Source organism: Oryctolagus cuniculus, chromosome 16, assembly GCF_051225735.1.
Source record: "Oryctolagus cuniculus isolate XC-2025 breed Fujian yellow rabbit chromosome 16, ASM5122573v1, whole genome shotgun sequence".
Classification (NCBI taxonomy): Eukaryota; Metazoa; Chordata; class Mammalia; order Lagomorpha; family Leporidae; genus Oryctolagus; species Oryctolagus cuniculus.
In genome coordinates this window covers 45,276,901-45,291,785 of record NC_142882.1, presented here as the reverse complement: position 1 = coordinate 45,291,785, position 14,885 = coordinate 45,276,901, and the positions used below count along the sequence as shown (strand labels likewise).

General features: G+C 38.5%; 1 protein-coding gene across 2 annotated transcripts in view; it reads right to left on the bottom strand.

Annotated features, from left to right (window-relative positions):
• The window catches only part of AHR (aryl hydrocarbon receptor), a 47,641-nt gene that overhangs the window by 10,150 nt on the left and 22,606 nt on the right, over positions 1–14,885 (bottom strand). For both annotated transcript variants that reach the window (NM_001082205.1, XM_089314998.1), the window contains 5 exon segments: positions 695–897; positions 2,286–2,413; positions 2,977–3,100; positions 5,189–5,278; positions 10,833–10,936. In NM_001082205.1, the coding sequence (NP_001075674.1) occupies positions 695–897; positions 2,286–2,413; positions 2,977–3,100; positions 5,189–5,278; positions 10,833–10,936 (649 nt within the window).

Below are 14,885 nucleotides of genomic sequence, written 5' to 3'. Positions count from 1 at the left end.
TATCCAAAAATTCATTAATTATGTTGTTTTCTATATTATGTTTTGCTTGACCAAATTCAGAATTTCATATAACAAGGTGCAAAAAAATCAACCACAACTATCTAAACTGTTCTCTTTTGCTCAGTTTTTGCTTATTTTCTTCTCCTGAATACAACCATAAAATTTAGAAGAACTATCAAAGCAGTTTGTGTAGGCAAAACAAGACCTTGAATAAAAATCTAGAATGCTTATACTTCATCTTTTAGTGACGAGGATTTTCAAATTACATCTCAAATTCCCACATTAGAAAGCAGAAAAACATTGATCTGTTTTTATATGATATGAATGTTTACCATCAGATTCTATCACATAATGTTCTGAAAGCTACTAAATTTCTAGGGCTATAAATAGTATTTGTAAAATTTAAAATGTAAATTAAACCAATAATAACTGTAATCAGAATAATAAACCTTACTAATAGAAGTCCATCACCATCACCTTTTGTGGCAAGTGTTCTAAACAATTACAAAATAACAAAATAATTTGTGGGCCTGAGAAAATATCTTACTTTAAAAGGATGCACTGAAAGAACATGCAAGCAAATAGCTAATATAATAAACAATATTATAATCTACATTATATGCTTTATATGCTAAGGGAGACTTATTGAAATAAAATGTACTTTGATGAAATAAAAGTGAAAACTTTCACTTACTTAGCATCACAGCCAGTAGGTGTGAAGTCTAGTTTGTGTTTGGTTCTGAAGATGAAATTTTTGGTTCTGATTTCAAGGATGGATGGTGGTTGAAGGGGAGTAGCTATTGCAAACAAAGCCAGCTGGGGTGGAAGTAGTGATCCATCCTTCCCTTTTTTGTTCTGTCCATGAAGAAACTTCAGCCTCCCCTGGAAATTCATTGCCTTAAAAGCACACACACACACACACAAACATTCACTAAAATTGAAAGGCTGCATGGTGGCTGTTCTGGGGGTTCCTGATTAACTCCATAGAAGTTACTAAGACTGAGAACTGCTACTCTGATTCCTGTCTCCATAGGAAGTCCACTAAAATGATTCCAAAGCTTAGTGTGAGCAATGTCCTAAAGTGCCGAGAAGTGAACTTCTCTTTGCTTCCAATGGTCCTCACAGGACTACTGTAATCATTTTCTGAGCATTTTCCTCATCTCTTTTACTCAGCATAGCCCCTTGTATACTAGGCACTCAATATGCATTTCCCACTGAGTAAATGAACAGTGATGAAGTCATCACTTATGTATTAATTTTCAAGTTTACATGAACTATGTGGAACATGATATTTCCTACAAGAAAAAAAATACAGCTTTATTAAAACACTAAAATCAGTCATTATGAACTCATATAAAGAATACAGAGCTCTACTAGAACAAAAATAATTTTTTTAGGAAACAGAGGAAATGAAGACATTTTAAACATGCTCAATTTGTTTCACTAAAACAATATCAGCCAGATAAAGGGATGAGTCTGACCCCAATCTCAGAGTAGCACAAGGAAGAAAAGATCCTACTACATGCAGAAATTCATCCCAAGGATTCACAGTGTTGATCTTGAACATCAGTGCCAGGAAAACTACCATCAAGCACAATTCTAACTCTGAGTTGCCACAACTATCTTCAGAAATAAACAACAAAAATCATTGAGTGGAAATGCTGAATGTAAAATTTGGTTCTGCTTTAATTGCCTGAGAATTCATCCAAAGAATGGGCAGTCTGTGTTACAAGTTCTCCTGTACTCACTGGAGTGAGTGGGCCCAAGCACACAATCAAGAGAACAGGTACCTCTACTCAGAACACCCCACTTGAGCTCCTGGTGTCACCCCAGCAGGTGTTCAGCCTGTGCAATAAGACAGAGCATCTCCTATCACATGAAGACTCTGCAGTCATGAATATATAATCATCTTTCCAGACATGTAGAAAAGGTCACAATTTTTCCCAGCTAACAGGCCTTAAATTACAAAATAGCATACATTCTCCTATTAAAAGAAGGCTAGACAATGCTCTATTTTCATCCTAAAGAGTCCTAAAATTAGTCAAAATATAAGGTTCCATTTTATTTCAGTCTTTATTATGGCCCTAAAGGAAAGGATTTTCTGAATTTTGGGAGACACTCAAAATCTGAACTAACGATTTTATGAAGCGACTTGATTTTATAAAATCGATGGATTAAAAAAAAAAAAACAGAACTCGAATACAATCAAAGAAAGCTGGCTTCACTGGCCTTTTTTTGTTATATCCTCATAGTGAGAGTTAGTGTCCTAAGATTTTGCAGCTTACCAGGAAGCCTGATGAGTTATCCAGTAGGCACCTCAATCGGCATATGAAACACCTTTCCATGAAGGAAGAGTTTTCTGGAGGAAGCTGGTCTGGGTTATAATATACTGGCTGTGGAAGACCATGAGTTTCTGTAGAAATAAAAACAACACAAATATACCTTCCATTTTGCTTAAAATGCAGGCTAATTTCTGAAAAAAAAATCTATATCCTGAAAATTTTAAATAATTTTCAAATATGATCCAAAAAGACAAAAAATTTAGTTGTCTTCATAAGCACAGAACTTGACTTAGTTTCTGTCTTTATTGAGCCATCACTGTCATATTTTCTACCATCTTTTTGTTTGCTTAATACTTTCACAGGTTTCTGTACTTTTCTGGGAAAAGCCTTCTTATACTCGCACATGATAGTTTGCTTTCTGACACGCACTCCAGGATCAATCTTCTACAGTCCTTCCATGTTTCACGAGGTTAGCAGTTCCTTCTGTAATACTGAGTATGCCATCGCTCCCTCACCACCAGCTCTCAACTCAAAACAACGTATTAGCGTGTTAGGCTCTTTGTGACCTGGCTACAGACTCATGTCTTTCCACTTTTCCTCATTTCAGCACGGAGTTCTATGCCCTGAAGAGCCCAGGCTTCCTTTCACGGAACCCATCCACACAGTCACACTATCTTTTGGTAAATGTTCTTACCATCGGCTCCTTGTCCAGGGTCTGTGCACTGTGAAGGGTTTAATGCCCAGTGTAGCTGACGCTGGAATTCAGCTCGGTCCTCGGTATGGATAAGTTCATACACACTCTGATGTATAACATCAGACTAAAGAAAAAAGATACAAGGAAATAAAACAAAACTACTGATGAAAAAACACATGGATAACTAAAATCATTTCAGAACCTATCTGGATTAGTGGGTGCTGGTTAGTGGTGATGAATGCAAATCGAATGACTGCAAAAGCTGCCCAGTCACCCACGACTGGGAAAGCCACCATGAATGTTTCAGATTATAACTGATCAGCAAGCTACTCGCCACCACTTCCCAACATGAATGCTCTTGCTCCACAGCCACGCTCCGCATTCCTTACTGTACTGTATTAAGATCTAGTTACGTTCCTTGTCCATTTATTGTTGAAATCCTACCTCTTCCATGAATCCCTCCCTGAAAATCCAGTCCTCTATGACTTCTCTAAGCTTATTTATTACATAGTTCCTTCACAGTCTCAAATTTTTCTTTGTATTACATTTTCACTGCCAGTAGAGTCTGTAAGACTAAGGGATCATGCCTTCACCACATCAAAGCCCTTGCCCTTTTCTGCCTCTCTGTGCTTATCACAGTGCTGAGCCCTTAGCTTTGAAATTCGAGTTTTTCTAACTGTTTTAAAACTGCAATTCATGGTAAGAAACATGTTTTTCCATCTATATCATGCACACATATACACATGGAAAAAAGTTTCACAAAATGCTTTCCTTCATTATGAGTGATGACATTGTGTATTCTATATTATTTTATTTGATTTCATCCTAAGGAACTAAAAAGTTTGATGTTTGATCCACTATATCAACTGCATAATTTCCCACTAATGGGTCAAAGCTTGCAGTTTTAAAAATGCTGCTTTAAACTGTCACTCATGTCAGATATATTTTCTTAAACAAACAATATCTAGGCTATGATTATGTGTGAGAAAAAAAAGACAGGAAAATGGCTAATCTTTTCTGTTTTTATAACAGTTAAAACCACATCATATGGTTAACAATTATGTAATTCATTAAAATTCAAACAAGTTTTCTATGATATCAATATATTTTAAAATGCAAAAATGCAAGAAAATTTAAATTGAGGCTTTGTGGTGGTAGCCAGATTCCATTAAATCTCCCTAGGAACTTCATCTTCTACCATGAAACCATTTCTATGGCACCCAATGCCCAGCTGCCAGAATTATCTGAAACACACACTGAAGCACGCGCTGCCCCTGGTTTCTACTGCATGTGTGATGGAGTTAAAAACAGTCTTGAAGTCTCATGCAGACAGTGCTAATCATATCCAGAGCCTGTGGGCTTGTCAGAAATGCAAGTCCATGCCACGCTAAGACCTACTGAACCAGAGCATTTGGGAATGGAACCCAGAGGTTTTAGATTCTTCAGGTGATTCTCACACACATTGCAGCCTGAGAACCAGATATCTAAGAACAGCAAGCACGCTAGTGTACTTACACTCTGTTCTCAAATTATCTCAGGTAATCTCACCCCTCAAATAGGCTGAATACTTTACAGCTCCAAGTATTGGCCCATCATTCACAGATGTTAACCTGAATACATACGCCTCCTTCAAGGAATCCCAGTCTCCTCTCACAGGGCTTCCTGCTTCCTCCTCTGTTCCTTCCTCCACACTTTCTAGGTCAGCTTAAAGATCATTTAAGTGTTTCCCATAAACCACATATATCAGAATTAAAGGTACAAACCATAGAATTTTGCTAGTACTATCTCTTAGTACCTCGTTCATCTATCCTCAGCAATCTAGAAGTCATCCATACGTTTTTTGTCAGTTCTTCTGAACTCAAGGTTCCTTACTATAATTAATTATTCTTAAGTAATAAATGTACTAAGTACATTAATTAATAACCTTATATATGAGTGCCATTATTAAGTAACTAATGTAATAAGACATTAATTAACACAATAATCAGGTGTTAATAATCATACAGACTTAGAGAAATCACAAAGCTGTATGTTAATGTTAGAAAAAATATATTGGCTGCAAATAGATCATTTTTTATTCCACAGCCTATATATTCTGATAATTTATATATTTAAATGTTATGTATATCTGAAGGTATACTATATATCACAAGTAGAAAGTTCATTTTTTGAGAAAAATTTACTGTGAATGATATCAGAAAAATATATTTACCTGCTGAAACCCCAGGTAATCCTGTATAGTAGAAGAAGCATAAAAGACCAAAGCATCTACAGTGACAACCAGTACAAAGCCATTCAGAGCCTAGAGTAAAAAGGTTACAAAGTTAGTAACACAACAATACATTAACCAAAAATAGTGACTCTATCTCTGAAAAAGCTTCCTTTCAAAATGATTTAAATTATTGTACCTCAGACACATCACACAGTCCTGGAGTGAGAAAAACCTATTTACTCCTTCTGCTTTGCCCGCTGGGGTGGGCGCTTCGTCTAGCAGTTACGACACTGGTTAAGAAGCCCATGGCCTGCATCAGAGGGTCTGGGTGCACTCCTCATTCCACCTTCTCATTCCACCTTCCGGCTCGTGCAAACCCTGGGAGGCACCAGTGGCGGCTCAAGTGCAGGTTCCTGCAGTCCACGTGACAGTCCTGGACTGAGCTCTGGGCCAGCTGTTGTAGGCTCTATGGAGCGAGTGAGCCAGCCAATAGGAGCTTCATCTTCCTCCCTCCCTCCCTCCCTCTCTCTATCTTGTTTTCTCTCAAATAAATTAGATTTTTTTTTAAAAAAAGCAACATAAGACAATCTCAGAAATTAAAAAAAATACAACTTACAGCTAAGCCTCAAAGCTTAACTGCAACCACTTTAGCAGAACACAGGCTTCTTCTTCCCCCTCCTGCTTCAGGTGTTCTCCCTTAAATATACTGTATCTATTTTTAAACATAAACTGTATATGGAATGCACTAGAACCTTTCACATTGCTATTTTAGAGAATGATAGTATGTGCGGATGCTGATTACACTCTTTAACAAGAGAAATCTAGATAGGAGACAATTTTTTGTGTGTGTACAGATACTTCATACACTTAAGGAATGCGAAATTGGATATCCTCAAAGTATTCTAAGACGTTTTAAGACTTAATGGAAACAACAGTGTGCACAAACACATATATATGACATTCAAATACACATATAAACCTCCTGCAAACAAATCTGTCCCCTAACATCTAATGCCATTACTAACAGTGTTTTTCTCTCTCAATCTATCCTGCTATCAGTGCTATTTCTTCATTTGTTCCATCTGAAACACCATTCTTTTTCTCTCCCTTTTGCCTGCTTTCGTTAATTATTTTTCTTTTTCTTTTTCCATATCTTTCCTTGATTTAGTTTGAAAGTTCTACCCTCTTTTTCTGTTCTTTCAGTGGTTATTCAAGCTAGTGTTAATTCTCCTTTGCTCCTCTTGGGTAATAATAAACAGATGTGATGCCACTTTTAGTGTTTACTGTTACAAGTTTCCGTTCTATGGGAACTCACTGCTTCCTGCCGGAGCTGATTTTGGTCCTCGATCTATTCTTTGCTATGTGATCATGGCTAAACCTTTCCAAGATTCTCATTTGTCAAATGGATAGACAGTAGTATGGTTTAGTCACACAGATTTGGACTAGACTCCTATCTCTGTCTCTCACTGGCTGTGTGGCTCTGCAAGCTTTGGTGTCGTCACTTCAAAAACTGTCACTTTAAGAGGTGGGTGATGACGCACTGCACTCTGCCCAGCACAGAACTGGCACTCCCTGATGTAAGGTACTACACTGTCAGAGTGTGGAAATGAGCAAAACCTGGTTTATGCGATCATGCTTTGAGAATTATAAGAAGCCACAGAAATAATACTTAGTTTCTGTGACAACCACTTCGACCACAGGTGAGAGAACATATTTCAGTGCTGGGGTCCAGGACTTCATGGAAACTTCAGCCTTGGGCTCGTCAGCTTAGGGAGCACCCGCACTGCAGGTGAGGCAGACAGATTCTCTCAGCTCGCTCCTTCACAGCCAGGATCTCTGGTGCTTCTGATCTTGCCCACAAAGATAATACCTATTCTCCGACAATCTTTCTGCTAAGTGTTTCAGAGTATCCAAGGGGCTGAACTCTCCCAGCAACTCATTGAAGCAGGGCTGTAATCCAGTTTTATAATGGAATAGGAGGTAAACTCACTGTTCATAATATGCTCCAAGGTCAGAGCCAGAGTCAGCCAGGAGGCAAACTCAGAACGGTTCTGTAGCCTCCCCCAGGACCCACGCTGACCCCCCTGCTACACACTGCGAATTGCAAAGTTGGTACCCAGCTCTCTCTCTCTAACCACACCTGCCTTCTCAGGCCCCTGAGGGCAGAAAGCATATGTAGTACACAGAGATTTTGCCAGGATAAAGAGTGGTGAGTCAGTACACCAGGAAGTTGAATGTTTAATGATAAACACATCAAAAATGAGCATCAGTAAATTTTGTTGGCAGTAACAGTAACAGTACATACCCATCATGGTGTTATTTCATCCAAAAATACCTTTTTTTCCTAGAGAATACTATTAGTTGATCATGTTCATATTATTTGGGGAAAGTATTTTTTCAAACAATTGAAAATTCCTTTAGACAAATGTTAATTGTCACAAATAAAATTAAAAACTAAAAATAGTTGCATGTTAATTTTCATACATCAATGCATTTTAAATATGATCTTAAATGATCTTAGAAGATCTTAAGATCTCAAGATGATCCTATATACTGTGAAAAATAAGCTTTTTATTTATGTTAAATTATCTTAGTGAATTAAAAAATGGAGTAAAAGGGGAGTCGGCGCCATGGCGCACTAGGTTAATCCTCGGCCTGCGGCACCGGCATCCCATATGGGCGCTGGGTTCTAGTCCCAGATGCTCCTCTTACGGTCCAGCTCTCTGCTGTGGCCTGGGAAGGCAATGGAGGATGGCCCAAGTGCTTGGGCCCCTGCACCTGCATGAGAGACCAGGAAGAAGCTTTGGCTTCTGGCTTCAGATTGGCACAGCTCCAGCCATTGCGGCCATTTGGAGAGTGAACCAACGGAAGCAAGATCTTTCTCTCTGTCTCTCTCTCACTGTCTGTAAACTCTACCTGTCAAATAAATAAATAAAAAAATTTTCAAAAATTGGATTAAAAAGGTAATTTCATAATCATAAAAGGGATTATCTTTCTTTTAGTCTTAATCACAAAGATTTGCCCATTTATCTAAAAATCATGTTATTGTTCTCTTACTATTTAATATAAAGAAGAAAAGTACAATATTGCTATATGTAATTCTAACTGCTTTACTGAAAAATAAAGTTGCAGTTTTGTAATAAGTATAGTATTAACCCATTAAGTCCTGAGTTTTCAATTCTGTGACTATTTCAATGACATAATATTTATGCAAAGTTTTCATAAGTGGTATATTTAGTTTTTATAGGTGTCCTACACATAGGATGAAGGGACATAAATAAACAGTACCAGTTAGAACCTGCCTGAAATGTATGAAATAAACTATGAAGTACACAGACAATGAAAAGATAAAAAGTCATTTTTATTCTTATAAAATATTAATAAACAAGCTAATGTAGAAACTAAAATTTCTGTTAATGAATTCCTTAACATTTTCTTTATGACCTTTCTTAAGAGCAAAGGGGGATGCACATTTGGCACAGTGGTTAAGATGCTGCATGGAACACCCTCATCCTATATCAGAGTGCTCAGATACGAGTCTCAGCTTTGCTTCTGATTCCAGCTTCCGGTTAATGCATACTCAAGGAGGCAGCAGGTGATGGATCAGGTACTTGGGCTACTGCCACCGACTTGGGAGACCCGGATAGAGTTCTGGGCTCCTGGCTTTGTTAAGCCCTGGCTGTTGCAGGTATTTGGGGGAGTGAACCAGTGGCTGAAAGATCTCTCTGTGTCTGTATCTCTCTCTCTTTCAAGTAAAGTGAAAATTAATAATAAACAATGGTGCTGGCACTGTGGCATAGAGGGTAAAGCTGCCACCTGTGGTGCCAAGGTCCCATATGGGCCCAAGACCTACGGCCCCTGCACCCACATGGGAGACCCGGAAGAAGCTCCTGGCTCTGGATTGGCCCAGTTCCAGCCATTACAGCCATTTGGGGATTGAACCAGTGAATGGAAGACTTTCTCTCTCTCTCTCTCTCTGCCTCTCTGCTTTTCAAATAAATAAACCTTTTAAAAAAATAATAATAATAATAAAAAAAGCAAAAGAAAAGACTTCTTATCACAAGTTCCAGGCCGTATTGCAAAAACATCTTCCACGCTGTAGCAGTAATTGGCTAATAATTTCAGGTAGAAAATACAGCCAGATGCTGTTATGACAACTGTATAAAATGAAATGTGCCATTTCACAGGTGTACAATGTTTTCATCACCTTCTTCATAAAGCGATAACAGATAAAGACAATACTGTGGTCTACAAATGGTATCCAACATGATTCAAAACAGGTGGGTTTACTTTATTCACTTGAGAGGCAGAGTAAGAGAAGGAGATCCCACCTGCTGGTTTACTCCCCACATGTCTACAATGGCTGGGGCTGGGAACCAGGACCATAAACCAAGTCTCCATGTGGGTGGCAGGAACCCATCTGCCTGAGCCATCACTGCTGTGCCTGAAGGCCTGCATTAGCAGGAAGCTGGAGTCAGGAGCAGAGCCAGGAAAACAAATCCTGGTACTCTGAGGCATGAAGCAGATGGTTCTAACAGAAGTCTTAACCAAAAGCCAAATCAACGCACACACCCCCAAGGTGCTTTTATTATAACTACCTCAAGACTTACAATTTCCAGATAATTTAAAATTTAATTTAAAAACTCTAGCTTTGCATTAGTACATTTTTATTCTGCATCCTTGACTAAAGATATGTACGCAGTTTGTCTCAATCACTGGTCCACAATTTAGCAACTGTTATGTCCATCAATTCACAGTTGTCTATTTTCAATTGAAATAAAGGACCACCTGACTACATAACCCAATAAGTGTATAATCACATAAAGCAGCAATCATTAGAATTTTTCCTATGACCTGAATAAAGAGTCATTTTTTTAAATATATGCATAAAGATTTGCAGCTGGAGCTGAGGGGAGGACTCTTGCTTGAATATATTCAATTTTTTAACATAATAGAAATGGTTAATTTCTGTTATCTGGAGTTTAAACATAATTGCAGAATCATAATAAAAACATCAAAAATTATTAGTCTAAACTTCAGTATTCACTGAAAGAATTAATGGAGCTAATAAAACTTGTGGTTACTTCCCTCTACCTCTTTTCAACAAAATAAATAAATATCTGAAAATGTTGCATGACAATCAAGTGTCAGTTCTAAGAGAAAGACAATAGAGGAAAACAAGTATTCAAAATGCTTTTACAGAAAAATCTATTAGAAACTCTCCAAGTTCTCCAAATGTACAGGACTAACAATAATTGAGAAAATCTGCAGCCTGTAAGTTTCTCCCAGGTGCTTAAATAAAATGTAAGATAAAATATTGGAGAAAAAAATTCTGCTTAAAAAGAATTTTTAACTAGTAAGTAAATATAACTATTTTAACTGAGCTGCATTTCTGCAAAAAAGTATATACAAGTTCAATACCTTAAATGGAAACTTTACACTAATCTAAGAGTCATTGCTATATGAAGAAATACAACAGGGTTGATGATTAAACCCTTAATTAGTCTACTTCGTGTAACACAATTTCTTCACATTACATCTTTATTGTAGTTCAGGTAAAAGTGGCACTGGACATGAGATGGCTCTAGTTTTCTTTTTCTATTTACATTTGTTCTTTCAAAGAATCATACTCACTAAAATTTACCTGCAGTAAGAATTCTCCCTCTTGCAAGTTCAGGCCTTCTCCAAACTTTGCCCTGCAGGGATCCTGGCCTCCATTTCTGTCCGCAGAGGAGGACTTTAATGCAACTATGGGAAAAAATGGAAAGACACGTGAGATAGTAGAGCAGATCTTAAAACAAGCAACGTTAAAGGACTGAGACAGAAAACCTCTGAACACAGGGGCAAAAAGACAACTTGAAATAATGGCGTTCACTGGTACTGTAATGACCAGGTAATCCTTTTGCCAATGATGGTTTCCAACTCTGTGCTAACAATAAAATTGAAGCAAGATGTCAGCTGATGCTATCAGAGACAACTTTTGATGGTTCACTCTGATTTTTACCACACAACTTAGAAGTTTCTAGTAACAGTGCTGCTACGAACTCTTCCCTCCATTTCCAGTCTACTTCCCACACTACAGTTCCCGAGAACGCGACCTTTAGAAGGGTCTGAAGGTCTGCAGAGCTGTATCTGAGCTTCAGGGACTAGCAATGGTGAGGAGCAACAATCAACCACACACCTCACTGAGAGATACTTCTACCACATTGAGAATTCTCTTGTCTAGTTTTTGGGTAAAAAACTGCCAATGCTGTTATTAGGCTCATGTTAAATTTATAAATCAACAAATGGTTCTTTCCAAGAATGTTTCACCACTGGTTCAAGTCTATCATTTTGTCATACTAGCTTGTGAGTCACATCTCCAAATAGTTAATTGTGATGGTCTCTATCCTCTCTCAAGGTGTGCATGCACACGTGTGTGTGTGTGTGATGTACTTACAGTCTGGGAGGCAGCACAGCTAAACAGAAATAACAACAGTTACCATTTACTTAGTTAAGCATTTTGCCCAGCACTTTCAAATACGCTCTCATTTTTAAGCATGTGGATATTGGTGTTGGACAGAATTGGGTTCAAATCTTAGTTCTGCCATTTACTAAATGTGTGCACTCCTCGAGCTTGTTTCCTGTTAACTGAAGTGGAAACCAAAAAAAAAAAAAAAAAAAAAAAAAACCAAAACCAAAACCAACAAACAAACAAAAAAAAAACAAAGCCAACTCTGCAAGGTTGTTACAGAGTTTAGAGAACATATGTGAAGTGCCTGGCACATGGCACATCAATAGTTCAATAAAAAATAGCTTTAAATCTTAGCCATAGGGGCCAGCGCTGTGGCGCAGCAGGTTAACTACCTGGCCTGAAGCGCCGGCACCCCATGTGGGCACCGGTTCTAGTCCCAGCTGCTCCTCTTCCGATCCAGCTCTCTGCTATGGCCTGGGATAGCAGTAGAAGATGGGCCAAGTCCTTGGGCCCCTGCATCCATGTGGGAGACCCAGAAGAAGCTCCTGGCTCCTGGCTTCGGATCAGCGCAGCTCCGGCCGTTGCGGCCATCTGGGGAGTGAACCAGTGGATGGAAGACGTCTTTCTCTGTCTCTACCTCTCTCTGTAACTCTTTCAAATAAATAAATAAAAAAAAAATTAAAAAAAAAAAACTCAGCCATAATTCCCAGAGGTTAATGACTGTCTTACTATGTAAGGTATGAACATCTAGATACCTTCAATTTTTTTTTATTTTTATTTTTTGACAGGCAGAGTAGATAGTGAGAGAGAGAGACAGAGAGAAAGGTCTTCCTTTTGCCATTGGTTCACCCTCCAATGGCCGCCATGGCTGGCATGCTACGGCCAGCGCACCGCGCTGATCCGAAGGCAGGAGCCAGGTGCTTCTCCTGGTCTCCCATGGGGTGCAGGGCCCAAGTACTTGGGCCATCCTCCACTGCACTCCCTGGCCACAGCAGAGAGCTGGCCTGGAAGAGGGGCAACTGGGACAGAATCCGGTGCCCCGACCAGGACTAGAACCCGGTGTGCCGGTGCCACAAGGCGGAGGATTAGCCTAGTGAGCTGTGGCGCCGGCCTGATACCTTCAATTTTTATCTCTCAATTTCTGTGATCTCTTTTTAATCTAGGATATTTAAATAGGGGAAATTAGTAAACAAAACCATCTTGGGCCAGTCCTTTTAAGACTTCTTATTTCATTGTGTTTATAGATCAAAATAATCTGCCTCCGTGAAATACAAGATTCACTAATCACCAGTTTTCTCTCAAATTGAATAAAGCATCCCATATAAAACATTTTCGTGTTTGCAGTGTATTTTCTGGTAAATCTTCAGAGCATGTGTCACACCGGGACTTTATGCCAAGTTCTAGCTGTCGTTGAAGTGGAAAGATTTTTCTCTAAAGAGGAGGCCAGAAATATGGCCTCTCAATATGATAATTTTAAAGGCCAGAGAACAGATTTCCTTAGGCCAAAAAATGGCTTGAGGTAAATTGATCCAACAATTAATCATGTCCAGAGGAAATATCTAATGTTTTCTGACCGAAAGGTAGGAGCAAGAATGGCCTTTCTTTCCATTTCTATTCTGTATAATGTTGTTCCTTCCTTCCTTTTTAAAAAAGAGTTTTGATTAACACGCATTATTTGTACAGCTTTACGCAGCACAGTGCTATATTTCAACACATGTATACAACACAAAGTGTTCAAGCCAGGTCATGAACATAATCGACATTTCCTGGTCTTTTCTCCATGCTTTGTGCCTATGAGCTCCTCTCTCCCAGCTTTTCACACAGAGAAAAACATCTGACGGTGAGCTGCGGTCATCCCACTGTGCTGTGTAACACCAGAACTTGTTATTCTATATTTTTGGTGCCCATTACCCAACCTCCCTTCTTTGTCTCTGGCTATCACTAAGCACCTTTTAAAACTTCCACATGAGTGAGAACACACAGCATTCTTCTTTCTGTTTCGGGCTTGCTTCACAACAATGACCTTCGGCTCCATTCATTTTGCTCCAAATGACAGAATTTCGTTTTTTATGGCTGAATAATATTCCACTACACATACAAACATTTTCACCCATGTATGGACATCTTACACGCACTAAAACCTCAGAATGTCAGGGTTAATTACACTCTGCTACTTTTCCAAAAGCTCCAGTATAGGTATAGTTTCTGTTATACTGAAAAATCATTAAGACTTCCTAGTAAAAAGAAAAGAACAAAGCCAAAACATGTACATTGCTTGCCATGTAAAAAAAAAAAAAAAATAACCTGAAAGAGGCATATAACAACAGTATCATATTTTAAGTGCCTAAAATTAACATGAAGCAGCTCTTAAAATTAAGTTTTAATAAATGGAACTGGAGTTAATCCCAACTAGAGAACCTGATAGGAGAAAAGACGGAGAGATAACATCTTGACCACTGGTAAGCTGAAGAAGTAAGAGACATCATTCATCGCAGAGTAACTGGTGATTTCTCTTTGAACTTATCTTGGAGTTATGAGACAATATAAGTAGGCAGTAGACAAACACTGCTTTTTAGTAGGAAATTTAATCTATGCAAACAAGGAACAGGAAAAAAGTGTAAAAAAAATTAAGTACCAGATGGGATTTAATTACAGTACTAAAAGAACTTAAAGGAAAAAATAGGAACAAATTCCTTCTAAATGACGATGCACAGGATTGTAAATAGTTGCAAGGGCAATATTTAATACATTAACTACTTCATTAAATATTGCAAGAAGTGCATTTTGGGCAATGATCACCGAAGGGTCTACGAAAAGCAAATATTTCTGTTGCTCTTGTATCTAAGGTCAATCACTGGTAAAGGATTTAAGTAAATATTATGCAAAGATGTGTCCAGGAAGGGTGTGTTCCCTTCCCAGAGTCATCTAAAACACACTACTGTGCCTGCTGAGAAACTCACTTTATGCTCCGGCCTTACCAGACTATGTAATGTTTTACCTTTCTGTGAAGTTTTCTATTTCTTGGTCTCTCACCAACTACCACTCCCTTCTTAGAATTACCAGAAAGTATATTACTACCACTTACTTGTGCTCATGCATTGCTTGCCCTGATTAGAAAGCAGTGACAAAGAAGGAAGGTGCCATGTGACACTATCACATCTCTACCGCCTGGGTGACTTTCAATACATGATTTTCACAATGCTGTGTGGTACTGAGCACAAACTGCAGACCCAGCATTGCCTA